Here is an 11366-nt window from a genome sequence, read left to right on the forward strand (position 1 = left end):
GAGTGCTTAGAAAGGCGCTGTTAAATAAAATGTATTATTCTTAGACTATATTTTATATCAGCTATAATCACATCCAGCAGTACCTCAGCTGTACAGTAGCTCTTATACTCTTATATTCGCTTGACTCTCCCAGAAATGATGAAAACCCAAAAAATTCAATAAGCCTGAAGTCCCTAAAGTAGAACCTAAGGATAATTAAAGTCACATTACCCAGACAGTAAAGCATGTAGGATAAAGACGGCGACGGCGCTGCAGCAGCAGAAGTAATAAATATTTCCATGTCTCTGCAGGGTGGATTAAAGAAGTAGAGCTACAGTATATCTCTGCTCACCGTACATGGACCAGTCAGTGACAGGAGCCTGCACTGCAGCACATCGGATCAGCTTCTCCGTCGACTTCAGCATCGTCAGGGCCAGGAAGCCCCCGTAGTCCTGATGGAGGGACGGAAAACCAGCTCTTATGGTTCAATACACACAAATACTCACGGGTATCGAGGGGAGCGAAGCAGCAACATGTCTCTGCTACACATTCATGTCATTTTTAAGACTTTTCTCAAGTCTTTAAACAACATTTTCAGGTGTCCACAAATCATTCAAGTTAAACAAAGATAATAAATACCACTCTTACAAGTACATGTTCCTTTGTTTTGACTGCAAAAACTTTTAAGACTCTTCATCTATGACAGTGGTTCCCAAACTTTTTCAGCTCAAGACCCAAAAGAGAAATTTGGTGTCTCCCCGGGACCCAAATTTACGGAACAAAACCATGAATTTAAATGTAAATAAAGTATATTTATTCCACCATAAAAGTAAACAAAAACAGAGAAGGTCTCTATTCTCCCTTCTGGGCCTCACCCCTTTCTCAACTCATGTTCTCATCCCTTCCCATCATCCCTCAGTCCCGACACCAACATTGTTTTTAAATAATGCTGACTTGAATTTAATGAGATGTATGTGGCTGGTTGAAGATATCAACCAGCTGATCTAGTCTAGGTAAAAGTGTCATTCTGAGGTCATGCTGAGCATTTAGTCTGTTCTCTGCCAATTGGCGACCCAATAAAACAGGTCTGCGACCCATTTTGGGTCCCGACCCTAAGTTTGGGAAACATTGATCTATGAGAATAAAGAAGAACTTGCACCTGCAATAAGATGTCATCCTCTACGGCCTCATGCATTATGAGAGAAAGCCTCATTTAGCATTTCATGCCACACAGCCGGTACACATTCATCCTTCAGGGTAATTCCCAGACAAACCTCTCCGAAGACGCCGACACGGGTGCGATCCACGAACGGCAGATCCGCCAGGTATCTGGGGCACACAGAGGAAACCCTTACACACATAACAAGTGGACTCAGAAGAACGGAACAGTAAGGAGGTCACAGCTACAGAGAGAGAGAGAGAGAGAGAGAGAGAGAGAGAGAGAGAGAGAGAGTTGCTGCAAAAAGAAATGGAAAAAAACTGCAATATCGCTAGTGTTTTTATAACTAATCAGCATATTGTGCATGTGTTTTGCAGCTGAATTAATACTGGTACAACAACTTTTTATGTTCATTGTGTGACACTGATTGTAATTCTCAGATAAATTCTGGTTTCCTTGCGTGCACTTGACAATTAGGAGCCCCCCCCCCCCCCCCATCTGCACACTTTTACCATTTACTGTTTGTTCAAATCTTAATGTGTGACAGTTATTTTGCAGCTGCAAAGCAGTGCAATAAAGTAGTTTTGTTGCATAATTTGCATTTGTATTTTTTATGGTTTTTTTCATTGATTTTGCCGCTTTTTCCAACATGTTTCACCCGTATTTCGACTTCCTTTATTTCAGATATTAAACAAAACTTTGAAAAAAGGTCAAATTTGATCCAAAGACAACATGAGGGTTAGACAAAAGACAGAAGTGTCTTTAGTTTTGCTTTGGGACAAACCAGATGTTACGAATGATTAAAAGCATGAATTCAAATATAGTGCAAAGCAGACACAAAGTAACTGTCACCAAACTTAACTGAAGCACCCAGACTGGACTACATGTGTTACGTACTCCACAGCTGCAGCCTGGTCCTCTGCATCCACCGTGCCCAGCCTCTGATGGACCTGCTGCAAAACCCTGTCAGGGCACAGAGATCCCCATTCATAAGAAAAACCGCCAGCACATGTTGAATATGCACGTGAATTTCCAGTACCTTTGTCCCCTGAACCCCGAGCCTCTGCCGTCGAGCCGAGCCACGATGACCTGCTCGGACCCCCCCAGCACGGAGGTCCAGTCCAGCCCGAACTCCTCCGTCACCGCCTGGGCGCCCAGGGAACTGCCCCTGGGAGGACAAACACACAAACACACAAACACACAGACACACAAACACACTGATTATGTTATTCAAATGCTCTTCATCTTCTTCTATTGTAACGGGGAAGCGCTGTATAAAGCAGAGATCTTCAACAGGGGGTCCAGGGCCTTCAGGAGGTCCTCAGAGTCACTGCAGGGGGCCACCAAATTATTGGTTAGTTTTTTCAAACTTAAAAATTTCCTGACATGAATTTTACGTATTATAAGCAAGTATAAATCCCCACTGATGATAGGCTTACTGGCCCATAGGTAAGGTAGTCTAAGATAAAGTTCATTCTGAGGATTCACTGTGCCGCTGCATGTTTAACATTAAAACATGATTCATAAAATCATGCCAAAATGTACGTATTCTTTTATTAGCTTAGTATTTTATGCCCCAAAAGGTATGTGATGTTTAGAAGTTGTTGGAAAAAAAGTTGTTGTTACTTTCATTTAAATAAATAAAAATGTCAGCAGCAGAACTTTGTTTTTCCTCTTCCTCCCTCCCATTAATGATCTCACAACCCCTCAATAATAAAAATAATAATATTAATAGCCTTTGGTTGCAATAGAGTACATTAGTCTGGTTGTATTGGTACTTTTAAAGAACTAAAGGATCTACTTCTTCCACCACTGGCTTTGAGACTTTGATATTTACTGAAACTTTTTTATTCAAATAGGATTATGGGACATTGCAAATGTGGCTACATTTCATTTTTTTTATCCAACACGCCGTGTATTTTTAGTTATAGCTGCTGTTGATTTGTAGAAATGTATTTGAAATGTAACAGTAAATATAAATGGTAAAAAATGGTCTTACACAATAAGAAGAAGGCCGTACAGGTAGGACTCAGAGAAGTCCGGAGGGTAGCTGAGCTTCAGAGGCAGCTCTGTGTGGGGGGGGGGGAACATGAGCACAAGCAGACAACAGACAGCTGCAAATACTCATATCACTCTTTTATTAGTGCAGATCGTTTGTACCAAAGTTGTCGTTCGTGATCGTCCGGATTTCAGTCTGAATCATCTTTTTAGTCTCCAGCACCGACCGCAGAGGAAGGTTATTCTCTAAGATGAAATATGCTGTGAAATATAAAAATCAGAGTTAAATTGTTAGTTATTTATCTGCTGAAAGAAATGAATCACATCGAAGAAGTCTAAAAGTTCACGTTTCTGCTCATTTGGTTTCTACAAGAAACAATAAGACAATAAAGACAACATTCAGGTAAACTATTCAGCACTTTATCCAGAGGCTGCAGCAATGGACGGACATGTCTCTGTCCTCATCATCTCGTTCAGCTATCAGGCTCCTCTCCTGTGGAACCAGGTTCCAGTCTGGGTCCAGGGACCAGAGCGTTCAGCTATCAGGCTCCTCTCCTGTGGAACCAGGTTCCAGTCTGGGTCCAGGGACCAGAGCGTTCAGCTATCAGGCTCCTCTCCTGTGGAACCAGGTTCCAGTCTGGGTCCAGGGACCAGAGCGTTCAGCTATCAGGCTCCTCTCCTGTGGAACCAGGTTCCAGTCTGGGTCCAGGGACCAGAGCGTTCAGCTATCAGGCTCCTCTCCTGTGGAACCAGGTTCCAGTTTGGGTTCAGGGACCAGAGCGTTCAGCTATCAGGCTCCTCTCCTGTGGAACCAGGTTCCAGTTTGGGTTCAGGAGGCAGACACCATCTCCACATTTAAGAGTAGGCTTAAGACTTTCCTCTAAGCCAAGACTGCTGGGGGACTTCCCATGATGCACTGCGCACCTCTCTTTTCCTCCTTCTCTCAATCTGTATGCAGCCTCTTTCCATTAATGCATGTTACTAACTCGACTTCTTCCCTTTCCCGTAGTCTTTTGGTCTCTCGCCCCTCTCCTCTCTCCTCCTATCGCTTCCTGCAGGTGTTTCTGGCTCTGGATCTGGGGAGTCTGGATCTGGGGAGTCTGGATCTGGGGAGTCTGGATCTGTGGTTGGAGTCACCTGCTGCCTCCATGTTCCTGCTCCACACCCTCTGCTACTATTCTCCATGTCTCTCCCTCTCTGTCTGAGGTTCTTGCTGCATCACATTGTGGTGGAGTCTTATTTGGATATGATTCAGCACTTTATCTCCCTGACTTGTCTTTTATAAGCATGAACATGAGTACTTACAGCTATTTTACATAAACAATAGCAGCGATAAACTGTGAGGAATATTTAAAGAGTGATAGGAAACACATTGCCGGTGCAGGTTGCCACGGTGTCAGATCCAACAGCTGCTGGTGTTTTCATACAAATTGAGATGATGATGCTTAATTGCTGCAAACTAGTTTCTATTTCAGGGGAAAAGGCACATCTGCACCCACACAAACACAGAGCCCTTTCATACTGGTGAATATATATAATAATAATATATATAATATACAGGGAGAATAAAGACGACTTACAGTCCACGTCATCGAAACTGAGAAGCAGCACAGCTGGAACTCCAGGACCTGCAAATGGAGCGAAAGGAAAATGATCATACCTAAAGTTATCTCAGGACATATCAGAAGTGAGGGGGACAGAGGATTTTTATTGAAAGATATTGTCTCATTTGTCTCTCCAAATCTCTGATTCATTAGATTTAGGATCCATGACAGATTTCCATAAACCTTTCCATACTGTTTTACAGCCTGCGTCTCGCCCAACGGGAGACAATATTGCATGTTTTAATGATTTTTTTGTATTTATTTCTATTATATAGAAAGTCTATCAGTTAATGGAGTCTGTAAATTAACTGGGTCTCAACCTTTAACTGACAGAGCTTGAGCAACGTGCACACTTGCCTACTTATGGTGCGTTCAAATCAACTTGTTGTAAGAGCACACACACATCCTGTGTTGACACATTCTATAATTGAAGCTGAATTTCTGACTTATTTGGACGGTTAAGAGGCATTATTCTAAAATTTCAGACCCATCGTTGTACCATTAAGGAAGTTTAGTGGAGCTATCTAGTATAATTTTGGTCCCTGCTAGTTGACTCTCTCTCTGACCTTTACAGTGCAGGATGGCGTGCTGCGCATCGGGGCTGACGTCGGCGTCAAAGAACGAACACTCTTCCTTCAGTCCGCAGGTGAGACATTGTCGTGGAAACAGGCCGAGGGTGGACACACTGTCGGAGGACAGATACAACAATGTGCATCACACACACACTAGAGGGAAATGTCGGAGAAAGAATGAACCAAAAAGCTTCAGAAATTCAACGTAAGTCAGAGATTGAGTGTATCTGACCTGTAGAAATGTCTTTGTTGTGCAGAGTCCTCTGTGCTCAGGAAGTATCTGTGTGGAGGGAAGCAGAGCAGCTAAAGTAGGACAAGGTCAGAGAGACATTATACATGTCCCTTCATTAAGTACTTCACTGTAGCAGCTGACCAACCAGAAACAGAGATTTATACAATGATGATCCCTGCAGCTCACGTGGCATGTTAGACAATAATTGTCTTCAAACCATTTCTGCAGAATACAGCTGGATGTGTATTAATATTAGTTATTTTACTGGGAGGAGAGACAGAGACAGATGAGGCCCAAATAACCCACTTGGCCAATCACAGGCTTAACATCGTTTCTTGGAAAATTGGAATTGTTTTTATCAAGATAGAAATCAGGCGTCTTGCCAAAGCGTTTTCTTTCTTTCATCAGTTTTATTTGGGGGCAACATTTTATTTACAACAACAAGGCCCAATATATACTGAATAATACGTGTTTTTCAGCTACAAGTCTACAGATCGGTTTGTTTGGGCAGCCAAGAGGTGAAACTCTGAAAACGGCAGATTGTTAATGAAAGGGGAACTGGACTAATGTACCAATATTTGGACAGCTGGACAATAAGAGGACAGTTTAGAGAGATTTTGGGAGTAAATCAATTTTTTTTAAGTTTAGTGTCGGCCGAGAAAGGTATAAATGTTTCCTTTGTATTAAATGTGAGAAGCAAAACTTACATGATCTGGTTGTTTTCATCGTACGCAACAATCTTTGTCACCTCCCAGTCTCCTGACGTCAGGTGTCGGACTTCATCGTGGTCACTTCGCAACTGAAAGCAGAACCAGGTTGAAGGATTGGAAACACCAGAGAGACCACCACCCGATCTCTGGTAGATATAAATAGGAGTTAGAGTGGGTTGGTCCTTTTGGAGTCACCTTTTTGGAGAACATTGTGATGTGGTGGAAATCTCCGTGACCTCCTTGTTTCACGGGCAGCGTGAGGAAAAACCTGCTCCTGTCCTTGGAGAACAGCGGCTCCTGTCCCCGCACAGAGAGACAGAGACAGAGAGACACAATGCACGGATGGCTTCTGCTGTACTCTTCCCTTAATAATGGGCCGTACAGTATATTGCTGCGAGGATTACACAGTAGGTATATACTGTCAGACCCTTATTGTTGTTAAATTCTGTTATGAGGGATGTCTGTGTCTGGTTTACCTGCATGGAGAGCCACGTCTCTGAAGACTCCTCATGTCTCTGAATTAAAAAGAAGAAAATTAAATGAAAACATGACAATATGAGAACAGACATGTCCTCCGGTAGTGCAGCATGCTACACCAGAATGGTGTATGTTATATGGAGATTCAGTCTGTCTTGTTTTCCAAAGAGTGTCTGATCAAGCAGAAGTTATTTGCATTTAATTGATAATTAATCTGATTCATTTAGACAGCTGTGCCACCACAGTAACCAATGTTTGGGGAAAAATTGACTATTAAAAATAACGTTACAAGCAACAGCCCTGCACTCAAAACTCTACTTAACAAAAGTATTATCTGCACAATGTACTTAAAGTACAAAAGTAAAAGTACCCACTCTGCCAGGGTTATATTGTCATATATTATTATATATTATTATACCCTTGGATAATTACTACTGATGCATTGATATCTACTGTATACCGCATTTTATTGTTGAAGTTGTCCGAGGTGGAGCTGATTTTAAGTTCTACTGGTAGGTTTCATTACCTGAATAACGTCAATTTTATAAATGCTCAATATAAGTTTTTAAAATCTGATTAGTAAAGTAATTAAGTAACTGTTCAATATTTACCTCTGAAATGAAAAAAGTAGTAGTAGAAAGTATCTAAATGCTCAAATAAACAGTATTACACTCTATTACAGGTAGTTTTCACCATCACCATCATCAACACCATCTTTGACCCCATCGTCCAATCAACACCACCCACCTGAAGACAGACTCCTATGGTGGCTTCACACACCGTCAGCACTGATGCATTCTGGGGCCGGTTGACCCACCACACTGCCAGGTGAGTATTACTGAGCCACTTCACCATGGTGACGTAGAAATCGCTGCAGAGGAGACGCAGAGGAGAGTCAGGCGTTGGGCCCTGTGTGTGTGTGTGTGTGTGTGTGTGTGTGTGTGTGTGTGTGTGTGTGTGTGTGTGTGTGTGTGTGTGTGTGTGTGTGTGTGTGTGTGTGTGTGTGTGTGTCTCACCTGTGCCTGAGCTGATCTGGAGGCTGCAGTTCTTGAGTGTGTGTCGCTCCGAACAGGTTGACCACCGACAACTTGACGGCAGGGTTCCTCTGACCGGCCTGAAGGTTATTACTTTGAGGTTATTGTAACATATTATATGTAGAGATTAATACATCTCTGTTAAATTACATGTCTGTTAAATGACATCTCAAATGTGTGCACAGTTAAAAGATTTTACAAAGAAAACAACCCAAAAAGAAAGTGAATAGTTTTTTGTATTTTTCTTTAACTTCACACACAATGTGAGGACTTTATTTCCTTCAATCCAGCTGCAGCAGACGTACCATAGGATATGGGTAGTGTAGTCCTTTGGGATACGTGTTGCCGGTGAACTGGGGCAGAACCATGTTGGGTACCAGGGTGTCGTTGAGGGTGAGGAAAGCCAGCCACTCTCCGTCAGGCGACCACCAGTGAGCCAAGTGGGAACGCAGAATCTCCTCTGATTAATAAGAAAAAGACAAATAATCCACATCTGTGTAATAGTTCATAAGGTGCTAATGACAAATGATCTCTTTTATCATTGCAGATGTGCTGGCTTTCTGCACCTGTAGTTCTGTTTTATAGTAGTTGTATTTTGCTTTTCTTGTAAGCTGTTTAGACATCTTCTTCTGTAGTCAAATGCTTCTTTGTAAGACACAACAAGTTAGGTTAAATCCAATTAAAACTGGTTGCAATCACCTTAAAAAATGGAATTTGAAGGAGCTTGCTAATTTGATTGGTAAAATAGTACACCAAACTTATTCTGCTCTTTTCCATCACATCAGCCAATTGGTTACAGTCTAAAGTAAATGCACTCAAAAACACAAAGCACACAGCTCACCATAAATCTACAGGCAGAAATGATTCTATTATGTTTCCCATCTGCCCGCGTCTGTCTGAGCAAAGACCATCACCACGTTGCGGAGTTTGTTTGCACAACGACTTAATGGATTCTAGAGGCTTGTTGTTGATTTTGCATCGCCATTCGGCTTTTTGCTATTTGTCTAGTCTGCTCTGCTCGATTCTTTTAAAGCAAAAGACAAATCTGAACTGTGGACGCACAGTGTACACTCCAAACTACATCCTCAGCCACCCAGCCTTTAGAGCCAGGGTCTGTCCAAGGTTTCTGCGCGTTTAAAGGAAGTTTTTGGCACCAAATGCTTGCTCATTGGGGGGAATTGTTGGGTCTCTGTAAATCTGTGAAGTGTCCTGAGATAACTTCTGTTATGATTTGACGATATAAATAAAATTTGATTGAAAATCTAATTGAATTAAGTCACACAAACGCCTTCAAAACGGGAGCTTGAAGCGTTCCACCAGCAGTTATTATCAAAAAACATTTAAATGAGTACTACAACTACCAGAAGAAGTACTCAGTTGCTTCACTTTGGGCCTAAAATCAGGCCTAAAAATCTGCCTTAAAAAACACCAAATCTCATTTGTGAAACCCCCAGAACAGCGAACACAGCCACACACACACCTTCATACAACCAGTCGGCCAGCCCGTTGAAGATGACTCCCTCCATCCCGGAGGAGGTGATTCTCAGAGAGTTGCTCTTCACATCAGACTGGTAGTAGATGTTATTCTCAAAGATGTAGATCTGAGGAGAACGAGGAGATAATGAAGGTGTTGATTTCACCCTCACACACCGGCATGATCCCATTTCTAACTTTTCTTTTATCAGTTGTGCTCCTTGCTGCTGTTCTTCGCCTTGACTTTTAGTTTGTCGAGTTCTGCTTTCCATGTGTTTTCTCATTTCCCCTCTGATGAGATTTGGGTTTTTTTACATTAAAGCAGCTGGTTTTATCTCACCGTGCTGAGGAACGTCTGTGTTTGTTCTTTTTCTACCATCAGTGTTTTAATATTTGCATTTGCAAATACAAACAGGATCAGCCTGACACATCCTGCAGGCTCACCAATATCCTGAGTCCCCCCCCCGCCCAACTCTTTTAGTTATTTCTTTTCACCAGCTCTGTTCTGAATATCAACTAGTCACACAGCCTCGAGCAAATGCTGGTGGCATCAAATGAAACATTTATCATAAAGACATCCTGTATCTCGATGAACAACACTGGCCTACAGGAACAGTCTGAATGCCTGAATCACACCATAAGAGGTCAACCTCTAAAATATGTTACCACCCAAACATAGAAATATTAGAGCAAAAAGACACAAGACATGTTATATAAACAACTAAAGATGTAAAAACTGCTAATAAAAGCACTAAATCTCTGACGCTCTATTTTATTAAACAACTATAAATGCACAAATTCCCATTCTTCCTTGAGGATGCACTATTCTAAGATTAAGAAGTATTGCCAAAAGACTACAAATCAAAGAATATCATTACAAATAATTAGCATGGGTGTTTTATTGCACTTTGTCTTCATTTTCCAGAAGACGTCTTCCAAGTGAGCCTTTCTAGGAAATTCTTATCAAAAGGACTATGTCACCTGTTGGCTCAACAGAAAATGTCCTCACTCATGAGTTTAATATGCATGCTGAGGGGAATGTAATGTGGGAAGTGCACTTTGTTCCCAGAATTCAGAGCTATATGTGGTTCCTAGTGTCTCTAAAAGTAGGTTGGGAGCCAGAGCCTTCAGCTATCAGGGTCCTCTACTGTGGAACCAGGTCCCAGTCTGGGTTCAGGGGTCAGAAACCAACCGATGAAGCTTATAGTTAGGGAGTGAGCGTCCGCCTAGCCAGGCCCACCTCCTTCTCTTAGTCATAGTCAGATTCATTTACCATATAATCAATGATATCATAAAAGAAGAGGGAAGCAGGGTATTACAGCCCGATCAGGATGGGGAGAGTTCTAGCCAGACCAGGTTCCTCTCCTAAACCTGTCTCTCTTAGTTATGCTAACTTCCTTCCTTCGACACACTGAGCATCTCTCTCCTCTCCCTTTCTATTTGTGTGCATTCCGTCCCAGACATGCTTGTCACTAACCTAGTTCCAGGGAGTCTAGGAGTTAGGGTTAGGGGGGTTAGTGTTAGTGCTAAGGTTAGGGCTAGGGTTAGGGCTAGGGTTAGGGCTAGGGTTAGGGTTAGGGCTAGGGCTAAGGCTAAGGTTAGGGCTTGGGTTAGGGTTAGGGTTAGAGCTAGGGTTGGGTTAGGGCTAGGCTAAGGCTAAGGTTAGGGCTTGGGTTTTGGGTTAAGGTTAGAGCTAGGGTTAGCGTTAGGGGTAGGGGGTTAGGGTTGGGGTTAGTGTGTAGGGTTAGGGCTACGGTTTAGGGCTGGGCTAGGGTAGGGCTAGGGTTAGGGGTGGGGTTAGTTGTGTTTAGGGTTGGGGTTAGTGTTAGGGGTTAGTGTTAGGGTTGGGGGTTAGGGGTTGGGTTAGTGTTGGGTTAGTGAGGGTTGGGTTAGGTAGGTTAGGAGGGTTAGGGTTAGGGGTTAGGGGTTAGGAGTTCCTTATGGTCTTTTTGCCCAGCATGTTTCCTTGGAATGGAGGCAAAAGAAAGCTAGGTGCAGCTGTCACCGTGGTCCTGCTGCACTACACCATGCTACACCCTGCTACACCCTGTAGTGTCCTGCTGCGTCCTGCTACACCCTGAGATGCCCTGAAGGGTCCTGTAGTGTCCTGCTGCGTCCACCTACACCC

General features: G+C 42.8%; 1 protein-coding gene across 1 annotated transcript in view; it reads right to left on the reverse strand.

Annotated features, from left to right (window-relative positions):
• Positions 1-11366, reverse strand: part of LOC116674242 (inactive dipeptidyl peptidase 10) — a 77208-nt gene that overhangs the window by 4091 nt on the left and 61751 nt on the right. The window contains exons 9-24 of the mRNA XM_032506843.1: positions 9246-9366; positions 8071-8225; positions 7748-7845; positions 7479-7602; positions 6731-6769; positions 6450-6551; positions 6252-6343; positions 5545-5592; positions 5307-5425; positions 4717-4764; positions 3299-3397; positions 3138-3207; positions 2178-2306; positions 2036-2101; positions 1254-1308; positions 332-431 (exon numbers count right to left, since the gene is read on the reverse strand). Coding sequence (XP_032362734.1) covers positions 332-431; positions 1254-1308; positions 2036-2101; positions 2178-2306; positions 3138-3207; positions 3299-3397; positions 4717-4764; positions 5307-5425; positions 5545-5592; positions 6252-6343; positions 6450-6551; positions 6731-6769; positions 7479-7602; positions 7748-7845; positions 8071-8225; positions 9246-9366 — 1465 coding nt within the window. The remainder of the gene's footprint in view (positions 1-331; positions 432-1253; positions 1309-2035; positions 2102-2177; positions 2307-3137; positions 3208-3298; positions 3398-4716; positions 4765-5306; positions 5426-5544; positions 5593-6251; positions 6344-6449; positions 6552-6730; positions 6770-7478; positions 7603-7747; positions 7846-8070; positions 8226-9245; positions 9367-11366) is intronic.

This window comes from Etheostoma spectabile, chromosome 24 (assembly GCF_008692095.1).
Source record: "Etheostoma spectabile isolate EspeVRDwgs_2016 chromosome 24, UIUC_Espe_1.0, whole genome shotgun sequence".
Taxonomy (NCBI): domain Eukaryota; kingdom Metazoa; phylum Chordata; class Actinopteri; order Perciformes; family Percidae; genus Etheostoma; species Etheostoma spectabile.